Below are 16,927 nucleotides of genomic sequence, written 5' to 3' on the forward strand. Positions count from 1 at the left end.
ATTGTGTTCCGATTTTAATGTTTTCAATGTTTAATTTTTGTTTATGTCGCGTGACTTTTTTAAAATTATTTTTCTCTTGTGCATGTTGTTGTTTAGGGTGTTAGAATCCCAGCCAGTCAAGATCATTTTCACTACTTTGTACATCTTCAACACAATTTCATTCACACATTTCTGAAATGTTTTAGGAAAGTCTGCGACTAAACTGTCAAATCTGACACATTATTTAAATGTTGAGCCACAGTGAAAGATAAATGGACTGATATTAAAAATAATGCACTTATTCAATATTTTCGTTTTTTAGCCAAGTGCATCAGTAGTGAGTGGTCTTTTTAGGAAATGCAGAAAAACAGTACCAATTGGAACAGTCCAAATTATTTCACTTTAACAAATATTAATGGCATTTGTTATGACTCTGAAGAAGACAGGAGATGCTTTTTAAATTCCGCATTTGTGTCAAACCACTTTTTTTTTTCATCATCTAATGTGAGCTAGTGCTAGCCAGGAGTTGTGCTCAACTGTGCTGTTATTATGGACTCGACTATCCATAAGGTTTGAGCATGTTACACTTCTTGTCTCTTCCGCAATGTGCTCTACATTGGTAGCCAAATTTGCACAATTAAACTTTGTTTTTCTTAGGAGAAAAATGTTCAGATATTTAGCAGACTTTAACACCACAGAATATTACCATAATAATACCATTTGCCATAATCAGTTCTCCGTTGTCTACCACATCTTGTATTTTCTTCATAACGTCCCAATATTTCAATTGGTAAACATTAGCGTTTTCATCTCATCCACCAAAAATATGATTGCACAATAATGACTTGTTTTTACAGCTGAACGTTTTTATTGTTCCAACTTAAATCCTAAATGGAAACTTGCAAGAAAATCAACATATAAATAAATACAGCCCATCACTTTCTACAGAGACTATAGTTCAGCCCATGTTACCATCGGGAATGTGTTCTTATATACCTTAAATATGATGGCTTTTATTAAATATTAAAATAGAATTTAACTCCCAAATGTATTACATACAAATATAAACTGTAGAATCAATACTACTGCATACAAACTAACAGTTTGGTAAGAGCTGTTGTCTACTCTTGGGGAGGTCACACCCTTACAATAGAGGATACAGAAGACAAATGCTTCCTTTAAGGCAGTGGTCCTCAACCCTGGTCCTCGAGGACCGGTATCCAGCCTGTTTTCCATGCCTCCCACAGCCAACACAGGTGATTCATATCATCAGCTAATCAGCAATCTCTGGAGAAGGCTGATAACGATCTCCACCTGTGTTGGCTGTGGGAGACATGGAAAACAGGCTGGATACCGGTCCCTGAGGATCAGGGTTGAGGACCACTGCTTTAAGGGACAGGCGAAACAATTCAATCGATTTAACGGTTTCTCCTTGAATAGTCAAAAGCTTTTGAGAGCGGAAGCACACCATAGTCACACATGAGGACAGACATAAGAGTGCAAACTGAAAATATGGAAATCAACAAAGCCACTAAATCCACCTGTGTGGCTGGTGAGGATTGAGAAGTGGTCCCAGGTACTGTCTACTGTCCCTACTGCCTACATGGTCGCTGATGGTCGTCATAGTGATGGATGCGGAGATGTCAGACAATCTTTTAGTCCACTTCCATCTCCTTTGCCATATGTTTTGTGTGCTGGCTTCCCTTGGCATCTCCTGTCTCATCTGGGCCGTTATTAGGGATGCTGCTGTTTTGGTCGATCACCTCGTGCGTCTCCTCCACTGTGGGCTTGGACCTGTTGATCACTGCAGCGCACACATCCTGCAACTCCTGCAATGGGGGTCACAAGTGTTGAGAACTTGAGCGTGTTGAAGTTAGCAGATATAACAAGACTCTTAAGTTGAGGGGGAAGAATTGATATCACATACTTGTATTTTGGCAATGATATCTGCTACTTTGACAACGGGATCTTTAGTGACGGCCAGTTTACTCTGCGCGTTTATCTTGCTGTTCATCCACACCATGCTGTCATTTAAGCACTTCTCCACAGTGTTGACATCTTCTGGAGCCAAATGGAGATAACGCTCATCCTGTGGGGAATTTGGCAGCACATATTTTGTTGTTTGATTTACACTTTTACAAAAAGTAAAAAAAAAAAAAAAAGGTCTAAATCAGTGGTTCTTAAAACGAATTTACTGCCATAAATTCATTAAAAAAAGATTATTAAAAATTAAAGGCAAGAGGCGATTACATTTTTTAATTGTAATTAATCGCATGACTTCACTAGTTAACTCACGATTAATCACAAATTTTACATCTGTTCTGAATGTACAATATAAAAATTCTAGGTTTTCATACTCTTGTTAACAAAAGAGGGGGGGGAAATGTTAAACTAATAGAAATATTTAAAATTATTTTTTAACGTTTATAGCCATCAATGGCAGTGAATGAATAAAAAAAAAAAGAAAAGAAAAGATTATTAAAAATTCGGGGCGTCAATCGATTTCAGTTATTAATCGTAATTAATCGCATGACTTTACTAGTTAACTCGTGATTAATCACAAATTTCATATCTGTTCTAAATGTACAATACATTTTTTTTAGGTTTTATACAATTGTTAACAAAAGTGGATTTTCTTTAAACTAATAGAAATAGTTAAAATAAATTTTTGACGTTTATAGCCGTCAATGGCAGTGAATGAGTTAACCTGGGTTTGAAATAATTTTGACCTTAAAATGTATGTTCAATACAGTTTTCAATCTCGAATTTAAACCTACATGAAATCAGATTGTAAACATATTTAAGAAATGCTCACCTTCTGTTTGTAAGAGTCCACACACTTCATGTAGAATTGTAGCCTCTTGCCGAGCTCCTCAAAAGCTTTTGGCCGGTCTTCGTGCTCTCTGTGCCGGTCTTGAATAGGCTGACCCAGATTCTACAAGGACAGGCACGCATATATCAAATTTCAGTAACACATCCAAAACAATGTGATAAAAAACAAACCTTGAGTGCATCCAGCTTTTCCACATAGACGTCTTTGGATTGGTCTTCCCCTTCCTCATACAGCCAGTTTTCAGTGTCCTCCAGAAGCAATGTCAACCGGTTGCTATCCTATTTAGTCGCACACACATTTTAGGAATCAACATGCTGATTCTTCCAAATATGCAACACAATCAAATAAAAAAAAATGCACTTACTTCCTCTGTGATATACTTTTCATAGATGCCACAGAGTTTGTTTCGGAGATCATAAACGTATTCTTCCACAGCATTTTTAGCATCATTCGCCTCTTTCACCTGTTTGTCTTGAATGATCATTTGACGCTGTGACCCGGAGGGAAAAAAATTATAGTTATACACAAGTTGACATTGAAATGTCTTTAGAGCGTGATAAATAACAAACTATAAAGGAAACTGAGTGGTCATATGTTGCTAGGCAGAATTCAATCATTACTGGAAATAGGCCAGCAATATAGCTGATCCTACCCTTGCCCTTTTGCAGAGCCAGTGTGAAAAAGCTACTCCAGAGACTCACCTCAAACTGGACAAAGTTGCAAAGCACCTCACTGTCAAGCTGTCTGATATTGCTGGCCACGATGGGCAGGTCAGCACTCTTCACCTTCACTTTGGTCTTGCTCCCTGCTACTGCTGCTGGATCCTGCTTGTCCCCCTGCATCACATAACACATTTAAGTAGCTGATCTTTTGACCATTATATCCAAAACCACTCATTTGGACATTAAAAGGCTAATTTTATTTTTGTACAGGGGCCATGTCTTCTATCAGTCTGGTTGTTTCCTTATATTACAGCCATATTTTTGATATACCCAAAATCCAATTGTTGGTAGTACTTCATTATCAAGAGTTAAAAGTGGGACACATTATATATAGACATGGATGTGTTTATTATGATTCCGAAAAGGACAACACATGACAATAGTGTTCCATGCCACTAACTTTGTTGGTGCAAATGTTGTCTTCATTTGGCTGGTCCCCCTGGCTTTGGATGTCCTGGTCTACCTGCATTTTGGTCTGAGAAAATATCATTGACATTTAAACGACAAATACAAAGCAGTCACTGTATGTGTTATAAATGATTTGTTAAAAAGTGTTCATATCTGAAATATGAATCTGAAATCTCTCTACCTGCTCCTCTGCTCTGCCTTCATTTTGCACAAGTGGTTCTGCGTCAATCTGCATGTCCTCCCCCTCTCCTTTCTGCTTTTCAATCAAATAGGCACTGGACACACTGAAGATGCCGTGGACATTAAAGCGCACCTTGACCTTCACTTTGGAGCTATCTCCATCTGGCTGGGGCACCACATTCTGGACTGAAAAACATCCTGCAGGCAATAAAAGGGGAAAAATACGTTTCTGAACTTCAAATAAATAGTTGGATTTCAAGATGTTGGTGTTTACTGGTTTATTATCCGTAAGTATGATATTCATGAAAGGACATTGAGCACAGAATAATCATAACAAAAACGTACCTATCCTACAGTCTGGATATGGAAGCTCGTGGGGGCAGCTGTAAAAGGCTTCAAGGTCAAAAGGCTCCTTCTTATGGAAGGTGATGACTTTGGAAAATGGGGCAGCATGATTCTTGCTGAACACCTCACACTCTCTAAAACAACAAGAAAAGGAATAAAAGGTTTTTGGACACTTGAGGTAAAGAACAATAATAGCAAATATAAGAAGTGTGATGAACATATGAACAATTAAGTCAATTACATACAAATACATTTTTCAGAGCATATGCTGAAGCTGAATTAATATAGTTATTAGTATACAACACTTACTAATTAAGTAAATAAGTAAGTGGCAAACTAATCTTTATATTTTTATTTTACAGTATTGCGTGACAATAGGAATGTTGTAAAATTACTAAAACCTTTCACTTTATACATTTAAAATAACTCTTGCTTTAGTCTGTATGGTTCAGGAATCAATTCTGGTTTGTAGTTTATTATGTACATGTAGAAAATGGGAGTGAAATGACTAGATTTAAGTTGATTTTACTTTAAATACTGTACTATATAGTTCACTGTTCCGAATAGTTGACTTAATTTTGTTGTGCCTTTATATACAAATACTTTTTTTATTAAGAAAATCTGAGATTGTGCTTATTGTTTTATAAGTCAACCCCCCAATTTTTTTGAATAATGTTCTATGCAGCCCCACTAGTCTAAATACATTATTATGGTTAATATTGCGTTAGTGGAATATTAGTTAAGCAGCAAAATCCAGTCAATTTTATCCATCTCACGGGGCGGCCATTTTGCCACTTGCTGTTGACTGAAGATGCCATAAATGTTGCTCAGGTCTCAGGTAACAACCAATCACAGCTCAGCTTCAGGGAACAGGTGAGCTGTGATTGGTCGTTGCCTGAGCCCTGAGCAACATTGATGTCATCTTCAGTCGACAACAAGTGGCAAAATGGCTAAAATTGACTGGATTTTGCTGCATAACTCATAATCCACAAATGTAATATTAATACAAATGTCATGTTTAGACTGGTGAGGTCACATGTAACATATTATTGTCAAGAACTGTTTAAGGTTTGACTTCTGCTTTAAATAGATTTTCCAGATTGACTTGTATTGCTTTGTTTTAAAACAAATAGAAAACACCATCTTATTGTCATCTATATTCATTATTATATTATGATTTTTCATGGTTCAGTTCGCTTGACTTAAAATAAGGCTTTGTGTGGCCCCTGAACTAAATAAGTTTGACACGGAACTGTAAAATGGGATTTGCCCTCACCCGAGTCCATCCTCTGTTGGTGACTTCCAGCGCAGAGTTATGGGGAAGGGGACAGCATCGGTGATGGAGAACTCGCGCACTTTAAACGCTGGAGACAAGATTGCGCACTACAAAACAAAAATCTGAACATTAGCACATAGTAAGATTTATTTCAAAAAGAAAGAAAAAAAATGGGCACCTGAAGAGCAGAGCCCCTGGCGACAGCCTCGTCAGCATTGAGCGTGGTGCTGACGTCTTTGCCAAAGAACTTGGCGATCCGGTCTTTGACGGACGGCATTCTCGTCGCGCCTCCGACTATCTCCACGGAATAGATGTCGTCCCGGCTCATCTCTGCCACATAACATGCTGACTTAACATCACCTGACATACCGCAGTGGATTAAATCATCGGGACGTACTTGAATATTCGAGGGCGGCCTTGAGCGGCATCTCTACTCGCATTAAATACTGGGCACACATCTCTTCAAATTGGCCTCTGTGGGTTGAATTCAAGGTCAAAATCACGTCACATGCTATTATGCTAAACAACAATGTCTTTATTTGGACCTGTTCATCCTGCTGGACACGTCAATGTCATTCATGAAGCACTCGATGTTGAGAGGCAGATCCGAGGAGTTGGCACTCATGAGCTTCTTGAGCTTCTCGCACTCCTGATGCAGACGCAGCACGGCCCTCGGGTTATCTCGCACGTGCAGCTTGTACTTGACTTGGAACTCCTCGCAGAAGTAATTCACCAGAGCCTCGTCAAAATTACGCCCGCCCAGGTAGGGGTCAAACGCCGTGGCGAGGACCTGGCGACCAAGCATGCCAACGGCGGAGTTCGGTGAGGAAAAGGTTCATGTTTGGAATTGAGAGGAAGGACATGAAAGGTGGCTGACCTTGAGTTTGCCTTTGTTGAAGGATGTGATTGCGACCTGGTAAGATGAATGGCCCATGTCCACAAAAACAACATTGCGAGGCTTCTCCTCTGGAGTGGGAAGGTCCTGTTTGTAGATTCCATAGGCTAATGCCACTGTCAAATAAAACAATTATCTTGTCCATTAAGCATTTAAAAAAAATAGAATTATATTTTAGGTCTGCCATAAAATATGATTATATATATATATATATATATATATATATATATATATATGCATTCTAATTCAGAAAATAATACGTATTGTATAATACTCAGTATAAATCTATTTAATTTTATATTCGATTTAAGACTATATTATTTTTTTATAGTCACATAGCATTATCTTTGCCCTTTGATTGACTGGTAACTAGGAAGTTACAGTTAACAGTTACGGTTGAAAGGAGTGTGAAACACTGAGTCAGAATTCTGTTCAGGGATTTTTTTTGCCACTAGGTGGCATTAGTGTTTCATGTTGGACGTTGGAGACAGGAACGTGACATTTTTCTTTTCAAATTAAGAGGAACTGATATTTGGAACATGAAGCAACTTGTGGACCCCAGGACATTTTGTTCATTGTAAATTAGTATTTATATCACATCACAGTGAGTCTTTTATACATCATTGGAAGTTTAATACAGCATCAACAATTATATTACATTTTTTAACGCCGCTCAACATCGTATTTAAAGTTTCTCAATGCTATTTAAGGCCTTAATTTGAGCAAAAATGATTTAATTACTTTTTATGCTTTACACATTTACGCATGACACATGGAAACCCTGGATCAGAAGCACTGGCCTACTGTACATTCATAGCCCAAATTATATTGTTTTTCCCATTAAATTGTAAGACGAATGAATCTTAACCAGCGTTTTTTGAAAATAATTTTTTGTGTTTTAATTTTTATTTTAACTTGGCCATCAATTATATGCAGATAGTTGCTATTCGCTGGCCAGCCCGGTCCCTATCCTCCACAAAAAGTGGGAGTCCTCTGTAATGTATTCCCAACAGTCCATTCTCTTCATTGCATATGATTCTTCTTAGCTACACTGCTTCCACTACTTTATGCGGATGTTCTTTCAGCCTCTATGTGCTGACGTGATTCTAATATGCCCAGGGCCTACAAGAATCAGTGACCAATGAAAATGACATCTATTCTGGTCTTTTTGTGTGGAGTTTGCATGATCTCCTATTGCTAGCATTATTTTTCTCCAGATCCAAATTTAATTCCTAGTCCCATTAATGGCTCACGGCCTAACAACGTGATCTTGAGCCATAAAGTAGCGGACAATCTTGCAACTCCACTGACCTGCGGTGGTGTCATTTATAAGCCGTAAACAGTTGAGCCCTGCTATTTGCGTAGCATCCAACACAGATCGTCGCTCAGCATCTGTAAAAAAGCAGGGGACCTGTAGAATATAGAGCACAAGCAAACATGATTGAATTTGCGAAGCTTGCGAGTGTGATCAGCAGAAATGTTGTACATCACTCACAGACACCACGCAGTCCACCACGGGCTTTTTCAAGGCGCCCTCGGCGGTCTCCTTCAGCTTGCTGAGTAGCATGCCTGTGATCTGCTGCACCGTGAACACCTTGTCCTCATCCAAATAACGCACCTGGGAAATACACTTGGCCATTAATCCTTCAAGTTATCCTTAACTCAGTGTGACGGGAAACTAACAAAATTAAAAAAACGTTGTCATACATTTTCATGCCATTCATGTTTAAAATGCAAATGCAGGCTGAGATATAAGAATAAAATGGATGAAAATGTGTGTGGGGGCGTGGGGGGCAGAATTGGATTTTGTAAACACTTCACCTTGAGACCAGTAGTTCCGTCAGCCAGTTTATGCAAACTGTAAGGTAGTTTGTTTTTTTCTGCTTGCACAAAGGGGTCATCGAATGCTCTGCCATGGAACCTTTTGAAGCCATGGACTGTATTTTTGAAGTTTGTTATCACCTGGAGAGGGAAAAACGCACCATTTAGTTTTTTAAGTAATTTAAAGTGAGAGTCATTTTGAATAAGTGGACAGACAGTATGGGAGTGTCCTTACTTGACTCTTGGCTGCATTTCCAATGATGCGGTTTTTGGCGGCAAAAGACACACAAGCCCTTGATGAGGATGAGGAGAGACAAGTGCATCAGCAGATGAAGTGAACTAGGGAGAAATAATCAAGCTAATATATGTGGCCGACGGAGAACAAGTGTAATTGACTGCCTGCATGAGTGCAGAAAGACACGTTTCGATTATGGACATTTCACAAAGAGGGACTGACGACGCAAAACGGAGCCATGATTGTTCACCTTCAAAAATCTTCATCCATTTTCTGCCAACTGTCATCAGTATCCTTCACAGGACAAATGAAGTATTTAGATTCTAGGTATTTGATGGAGAGGGTGAGCTGGAGCAGGGCACAACTAGTAGTCAATAATGAACCCTTGTCTTCAAAAACCTTCCAAATGCATTTAATTCCTTACAGTAGAATGTGATGATAGGATGCACGGGTGTATAGTTGTAGTTTCCCACGCTCGTCTGACAGCATTACGAAGTAACACGCTACATTAACACTTTGATGACAAGTTGCTTTCTAGCGGTTTCCAGACATATTTTAACAGAATTACACAACACAAAACGATATTATAAATGATCAGGCCACTTATACTACCAAGTCTGTTACAATTGATTGTGATGAAATTTTTGACCTCTTTTAACCTGCTTAGGGTGAAAGTAAAAGGCCCTCCTCTCATCCGGAGCCATGCAGCAGCATCCCTGGCTGCAGCCTGCATCAGCTCGTCAAAGCGTCACACAAGACGCACACATTGCGTAACAAACACGCAACGGGACCGCTTTTCTCCGCGATGACGCCTGTCTTTTATTTATTTCATTTCATTTCATTCATTTTATACTTACGGCGTGCATCTGTCACTGTATTCGTTGGCTATGGTCTCAATGCCACCACTCCTGGCCACAGCGATGTAGCAGTTTAGGAAACCCACATCAATGCCGACCACTGACATGATGGAAGCTCTTATTTACCCTCCTGAGAAACTTATCCTTTTGCACTTGTCACCTTGCGAAGAAAACAGTATTATTACACTATGCTACTCAAATAAAAAGAAACGTACGACTCCTCTGAAAATCAACACGTCCTCCAACTACAAGTGCACCGAGTAAATTACGCGCTGTTATGTAATTCGGGTTGTTTATAGCCAACTCATCCGGCGTAATCCCGTGTGCAACGATGACCAGAGCGGATTCTCCCACTCGGAGGCGACCGTAAACATCACCAAAGGATCTAAAGAGCCTGATGCGCCTAAGACCCGCCTCCACACGTCACTGATTGGTGTGTCGTCCTCACTGCCTTTACGTGATTGGCGCGTGCAGCAATCGATAACAGAACAATCTAGAACTCGCTGGAAATGGGAACCTTTGAAAACGTCATAACGGCGCTACGATGACAGAGAAAATTAGTGATGTTCAATGTTTTAAAAAAAAAAAAAGTTTTCACTTGGATTAGTGTTGCTTTTCTTAGCTGTTTTGCATTATAAATCGATACAAAGAGCTATGACGTGAGATGAGTTCTTACAGGTGTGGTCTTTAAAATGCAGGTAAAAGTAAGTGAACATAAACGACGTAACATAGATATAAGAATGTAATTTATAAATTCATTTGTTACAAAGAAAATGCAAATTGGCCTCTTGTTTGTTTACATTCGTTCATGGTGATATAGGTCTTGGAAATGGCGGATAAACAACCCCGATAGTATCGTACCAACGTTATTATAATACTGTATTCATTCGCTAGTTTTTGAACAAAAATCCCCTTTGCTTTTAGTTGCTGGATTAAAGTACGGGCTGTTCCTTTATATCCGCACTGAGCCGACTGAACGAGAACAGGAAGTGCACGTCGTGTATTATTTCCAGGTAGACATCTACTTCCAGCAAGTAAACAGGCTAACAATCTGGTATTTAAGCCATTTTGGCACAATGGGACTGTTCGGTAGAACACCGGAGAAGCCACCGAAAGACATGGTAAGCACAGACCACTAAAAAAACAAACAAACCTGGTGACAGTCCTAAAAGCCTGTGATAAAAGTCGAACATGATAGCGCTAACTTTGCTAACGTTAGCTCTCAGCAGATCACGGTACAATCCTTTTCCAAAACATTGTTAGCTGAATGGCGAATACGCTGCTGCTGCTGCAATTCATGTGTCATTTGCGTATGGGTCCCAATGAACGGACCCGCCGGTTGTAAATACCGTGTTTATATGTGGTGCTAGTCAACCAAGCTAGCATCTAAGATAGGCTGCTGTCAATCAAATCAATGTAAACAAACCTGATTTCAAGGTCTCTCCTTCCCTTTGTATATGTAACAACAACTGTTGTGAAATTACATGGTTGTTGTTATGCAGTGGTCAAAAGTAAGTATACATTAAATTATACATTAACGCATTGAGGGCGGATGGAAGTAAGGGGCTCACCGACACTTTTAAGGTCTTAACCAGGTCAACACACCTCAGAAACCCTACTTCGAAACCCGACTCTTCCCGTCTTGAAACCTTATTTTGAAACCCTACCACTTTTAACTGCTACTTGAGCGACCTATAAACCTTAATCTCGGGACACTTTTGTTGAAATAGACACATTAGGATTTTTCTAAAAATGCTGTCTATCACATTTTTCAGAAAGCGTTTGAGGAATGTTGTAATGTTGAAGGGCATTTTGCGCAATTGTAACAAATGATGATGAATAAAATGTGAAGTGTTTACCTACTTTTTAATTTGACCCATCCTGTATATCGTTCTAGATAAATGAGTGGACCCAGAAAATCAGGAAGGAATCAAGAACAATGGACAGGCAAATTAGAGGTGAGGACTAGGAGTGTGACGATATATTGATGTCGCGATAAATCGTGAAACTTTGTCTCTCGGTAGATTATCGATACGCCTACTCAAGTATCGCGATATTTGTAGTTAATATACAGCCACTATAACGGTTCCATTGTTCATTACTTAGTGAGCAATTACTTGGCAGGCCGCTAGGGGGAGCGCCTCATAAAAGTGGCTGGGAAATGTATGGAAGTCTTCAGGCGAAGACGACTCATGACCTTACTTATACTTGTGTGAGACATGTAATATCCAGCAACTGACTCGGTTTTGCATACGTAACATTTTAAAACATATTTCATGATTCAACTTTTTGAAGCACGCATTTTCTGAGGAATATTAATATTGATTTAATTGAATTTAATATTTAAGTAATTTTATTTATTTACTTTTGCAATGTTACACAAAAAAAAATGTCACAGTTTATAAAATGAAACAATTCACTATGTACCTGCCTGACATGTTGCATGACAATAGTGTTTAAGAAAGACACTAATTTGTTCACAGAAAGTGGTCTCTGTTAAGAAGACATTTGTATTTGTTTAAAAAAATATATACACTTAAGTATTCACTGTGAAGATGACACCAGTTTTAATATTTTGTTTCAGTGATGGTACAAATAGAAACAATTTTCTAATTTAAAAAACATCAATTTATGTCTTGAGTAGTTTTATCGTAGATTATCGTGGATTTATTACCTGACCAATATATCGATAGTCGCGGTATCGTCATATCGTGAGATAATCGTTATCGTGAGCCTTGTATCACATATTGTATCGTGAGGTACCCAGAGGTTCCCACCCCTAGTGAGGACATGGCACAATTTACACATTGACTCACTATTAATCCTGTAAAGACAAAAACAGTGACAACAGCATAAACTTGAATCTGACAAAAAGAAGAATAAAAAAAAAAAGGTGAACATTAAGCAATGAAAATCACCCAAGAATGGCAAAGAGGTAAACATTGGACTATTCCTTAAGTGACCTTGTATGAGCCTTGATCTAAATCATATTGAGCATTCGTGGAAGCAACAGAAATATGCCAACTGGAGAAAGCGCCCTTCAAACGTGAGACAGCCGGATTAGTTCGCTTTGGAAGAAAAAAGGCATTGTCTGATTCGCATTGGTTAATTTTTATAACATTTTTATTTGTTATTCCTTTTGTCACTCACATTATTTCTGTGACCACTGTAAGTTTTAAATTCATTAATAGAGGTGTACCAATAATTTCATAATAATCACAGATAATTTGTCATCTCACTCATCTGACAGCAAGCAAAGGAGGTCATTATATTATTTTTTCTCCCCTGACCCAAAATTGAATTTGGACACCTTGCAGAGTTACACTGTGCGTTGTTCTGGTTTAACAATAGGGATAGGCCAATAATCGGCGCCGATATTCAGCATTTTGTTAATATCGGCATCGGCCTCTTTTTTTTGTTTTGATGGCCAATATATTAAAAACTGTTATTTTTGCTCCGACGGGCGCTTTTCTCCTCCGTCTGCTCTGAGTCAGCGGCTGTTAACTCCCTGCAACATTGGCCCGCCCTCAGCACCATCTGATTGGTTGCTCGTGCAGTGCTAACAGCCAATAAGCAGCAATTAGCGGCTATCAGCCCTCGAGCTAACCAGCTTGCTTGTAAATTAATGGCTATTAGCCCGCTTTAGCTTAGCTTTTGAACGGTTAGCACGTAAACTAACAGTTAGCTCGCAAATTAGCAGCTATTTGTGAGTTAGCGTGCGGGTGAATGGTTAGCCCGCGAGCTAACAGTTAGCTTACGAATTAGGGGCTATTTGGGAGTTAGCGTGCGGGTGAATGGTTAGCCAGCGTGTTAACTGTTAGCTCGCGAATTAGCGGCTATTAGCCCGCGAGCTAACAGGCTAGCTCGCAAATGAATGGTTATTAGGTTAGCCCGTGAGCTAATGGTTAGCTCGTGGGCTAGCCATTTTTTAGCGGCTATTTGGAAGCGTGTGGGTGAATGGTTAGCCCGCGAACTAACAGTTAGCTGTATATCGGCTTCAAGTATCGGTTATTGGCCTCCCTGACTACCGATAATCGGTATCGGCCCTGAAAAAAGCATATCGGTCTATCTCTATTTAACAACTTTAAACTGAATCAAAACACCTTAAGTTGTTTGCAATGGGTGTTTCTTAAGTCAACAGTGTATTTCAATGACGTCAAGCTTATCTTCATGGGATGCATCTGTTTTGTTTGTTTACACTGCATTGGGAGACTTTTTATCCACATTTGGAAGTGACCTACATCCAAACTAAGTCAAAAAAATAAATTCACATTTTTGTTACAGATATTCAAAGGGAACAGGAAAAAGTGAAGAAATCCATTAAAGATGCTGCCAAAAAAGGTCAGAGGGACGTCTGTGTGATTCTGGCTAAGGAGATGGTTCAATCAAAACGAGCCGTCACAAAGCTGTACTCTTCCAAAGCTCACCTCAACTCGGTGACACTCAGCATGAAGAATCAACTTTGTGAGTTGTGCATCACAGTTCAGCTTTTTTTTTTTTTTAATATATATATATATAAATGCCTGCAAAGAGGGTGTATTTTCTTGATTTTTAGCTTTACTGCGTGTGGCCGGTTCCCTGCAGAAGAGCACAGAGGTGATGAAAGCGATGCAGAATCTTGTCAAAGTCCCCGAGATACAGGCCACAATGCGAGATCTCTCAAAGGAGATGATGAAGGTCAGCAGCCATATTTATTTAAGACATATTCCCCCTTGTGTCAATTATCTGATGAGATGTCTATGTCTGTCTAATAAAACATCTCATGTTATTTTTTTCAGGCTGGGATCATTGAGGAAATGTTGGAGGACACGTTTGAGAGCATGGAGGATGGAGAGGACATGGAAGAGGCAGTTGAGGAGGAAGTTGACAAGATCCTTTTTGAGATCACAGAAGGTGATGACATGTCTGTGGGCTTCTTCACATGTGCTGTCTTGGAGTTGACGCATGACGCACACATGACTAAGGCCCGATTTACGAGGGTTGTGTCATAGCAGCGGGGTGGGGTTGGGTGGCTGTGAATTCGGGTAGCTTCAGATAGGAATCAGACCTCTTCCAAATGTAAATAAAAACCTGATTTTTGTCAGATATATGCTGCCGAGTGCAGCGTAAATATACTAATCGGATATTGCCAGATATCAGTGTTGGCTTGATGTCTTTTGGACCAAAAATCCCAAAATAAAAATAAATAAACTAATGAAAGTGAAAATAAACACAGATACAAAAGTTTAATTAAAAAATTAAATACAAAAGATATATATATATATATATATATATATATATATATATGTTTTTTTTATTAGATTTTTTAAATCTTGTTTATTCTTGTATTTATTTGTACTTTTATTTATGAATATACAGTATATATTTTTTGCTGTTTTTATTTCCATTTATATTTAGTTTTTTGTATTTAATTTGTGAATTATATTTTTATATCTGTTTTTATTTTTATTTTTATTTCTATAGTGAAAGCTTAGACCATTAAATGTGTCGTAATGCTGATATTATATACCCTCATTTAAGTCTACTAGCGTCATGCTAACCTATAAAGCATGAATGGGCTAATGGAAATTAACTCATTCACTGCCATTGACGACTATAGACGTCAAAAATTCATTTGAACTATTTCTATTAGTTTAACATTTTTTCCCACTTTTGTTAACAAGAGTATGAAAATCTAGAATTTTTTTTAGATTGTACATTACGAACAGATATAAAATTTGTGATTAATCGTGAGTCAACTAGTGAAGTCATGTGATTAATTATAATTAAAAATGTTATTAGCCTGAATTTTTTTTATTGTAATTAATCGCATGACTTTTAATAGTTCTATGTTTTCATACTCTTGAGTTAAAATTAAGGCAATCAAGTGTACGCCAACTTGAAATGTACGGTATATGGGAAAAAAATGGATATAGGCATTAAATCAGAATTGGACACTTGGACTTGCATTATAAATCCAGCCTAAATGTTCTGTTTGTATGCTTTACTTTGTGTTTAGGTGCTCTCGGCAAAGCGCCAAGCAAAGTCACAGACGCTCTGCCCGAAATGCCCTCGGCGGGGGCCACTGCGGCCTCGGAGGACGAGGAGTCCGAGGAAGACATTGAAGAAATGCAGTCCAGACTGGCCGCTCTTAGGAGCTAAGTTTGTGTTTGTCGAGCTGTTGCAGTACTGAGCAATCACTTTTTGACTTGCTCCAATTTCATTTGCGCATAATCATCTGGGGTTAGATTTGTGCTTGGGTCATTCACGTCACTTTTGATTTGGTCAGAAGATTTTTGCTTTTTTATTATCAGTGGTAAACCTCGGTAAGTTGACCATCCAAAGTCATTTAGAAGGTTTGAGAAACTGTAAATAATGCAAGTATGAAAAGCCTCCTGTGCCTATAGTGCTTCATCTGACTTCTCTTCTGTCCCATGTTATGGACAACCGTGGTATTGTTTGGTAATTGTTTCCAGTTCATCATTGACAAGTGGTCATTGAAATGTTCACGTCACTAACGAGAACCTTGTTAACTAAAACACTAGAGTTGATGGGCGCGTTTCTTTTTAAATAGACGTCTGTACATTCATTGTGTCGTTACGATATTTGAATTACACTTGTCATAAAAATGCACAAACTCATTTGTTGTGCGTTAACACTCGGCGTGTCCAAGGTTTGTTTCATGAATGAGAAAAAAAAGTGCAAAAGCACTGGAATGGCTGGTAAGTACAGGCAATCTGTATTGTGGAAGTGCAATTTTTTTATGTACCCGGGGTGAATTAAGGAAATAAACTTTTGAGGACATCAGGACTGTTTTAGAAATGAGGGATGTTTTATGCCTGTTGTATTTCCCCAAAGGTTGACCCATGTTAACTCATTCACTGCCATTGACGGCTATAGACGTCAAAATTCATTTAAACTATTTCTATTAGTTTAACATTTTTCCCACTTTTATTAACAAAAGTATGAAAACCTAAAAAATAAATGAAAAATTGTACATTTAGAACAGATATAACATTTGTGATTAATCATGAGTTAACTAGTGAAGTCATGCGATTAATTATGATGAAAAAATTAATCGCCTGACACCCCTAATTTTTAATAATCTTTTTTTAAGAAAAAAGATTATTAAAAATTAGGGGCGTACATTTTTTCGTAATTATTCACATGACTTCACTAGTTAACTGACAATTAATCACAAATTTGATATCCGTTCAAAATGTACAATATTTTTTTCCCTAGGCTTTTATATTCTTGTTAACAAAAGTGGGAAAAAAATGTTAAACAAATAGTAATAGTTCAAATTAATTTTTGACATCTATAGCCGTCAATGGCAGTGAATGAGTTTTAATGTGCACAACATTATGCAGCTCACATACATTTTAATCTACAGATTT

At 38.3% G+C, this 16,927-nt stretch overlaps 2 protein-coding genes across 5 annotated transcripts; one reads left to right on the forward strand and one right to left on the reverse strand.

Annotated features, from left to right (window-relative positions):
* Nucleotides 1–1,350: 1,350 nt before the first annotated feature.
* On the reverse strand, nt 1,351–9,940 carry hspa4l (heat shock protein 4 like). The gene is made up of 19 exons (XM_077555407.1): nt 9,552–9,940; nt 8,695–8,752; nt 8,460–8,600; nt 8,134–8,256; nt 7,950–8,049; nt 6,621–6,754; nt 6,289–6,533; nt 6,141–6,217; nt 5,922–6,073; nt 5,744–5,850; nt 4,468–4,601; nt 4,124–4,320; nt 3,935–4,009; nt 3,514–3,648; nt 3,177–3,302; nt 2,983–3,090; nt 2,795–2,914; nt 1,907–2,068; nt 1,351–1,808 (listed from the first exon to the last, which is right to left on the reverse strand). The coding sequence occupies exons 1-19, from the start codon at nt 9,656–9,658 to the stop codon at nt 1,635–1,637; spliced, it is 2,475 nt and encodes an 824-aa protein (XP_077411533.1). The 5' UTR covers nt 9,659–9,940; the 3' UTR covers nt 1,351–1,634.
* Nucleotides 9,941–10,060: 120 nt separating this feature from the next.
* Nucleotides 10,061–16,337, forward strand: chmp3 (charged multivesicular body protein 3). 4 transcript variants are annotated; one of them, XM_077555410.1, is made up of 6 exons: nt 10,061–10,249; nt 11,449–11,509; nt 13,836–14,015; nt 14,107–14,228; nt 14,330–14,444; nt 15,550–16,337. In XM_077555410.1, exons 1-6 carry the CDS (start codon nt 10,244–10,246, stop codon nt 15,690–15,692), a joined length of 627 nt encoding a protein of 208 aa, XP_077411536.1. In that variant the 5' UTR covers nt 10,061–10,243; the 3' UTR covers nt 15,693–16,337. The 4 variants fall into 4 exon arrangements, with proteins under 4 accessions (XP_077411536.1, XP_077411535.1, XP_077411534.1 ...); XM_077555409.1 differs by having other exon boundaries at nt 10,062–10,255; XM_077555408.1 differs by lacking the exon at nt 10,061–10,249 and adding an exon at nt 10,320–10,672.
* Nucleotides 16,338–16,927: the final 590 nt, after the last annotated feature.

This window comes from Vanacampus margaritifer, chromosome 1 (assembly GCF_051991255.1).
Source record: "Vanacampus margaritifer isolate UIUO_Vmar chromosome 1, RoL_Vmar_1.0, whole genome shotgun sequence".
NCBI classification, from domain to species: Eukaryota; Metazoa; Chordata; class Actinopteri; order Syngnathiformes; family Syngnathidae; genus Vanacampus; species Vanacampus margaritifer.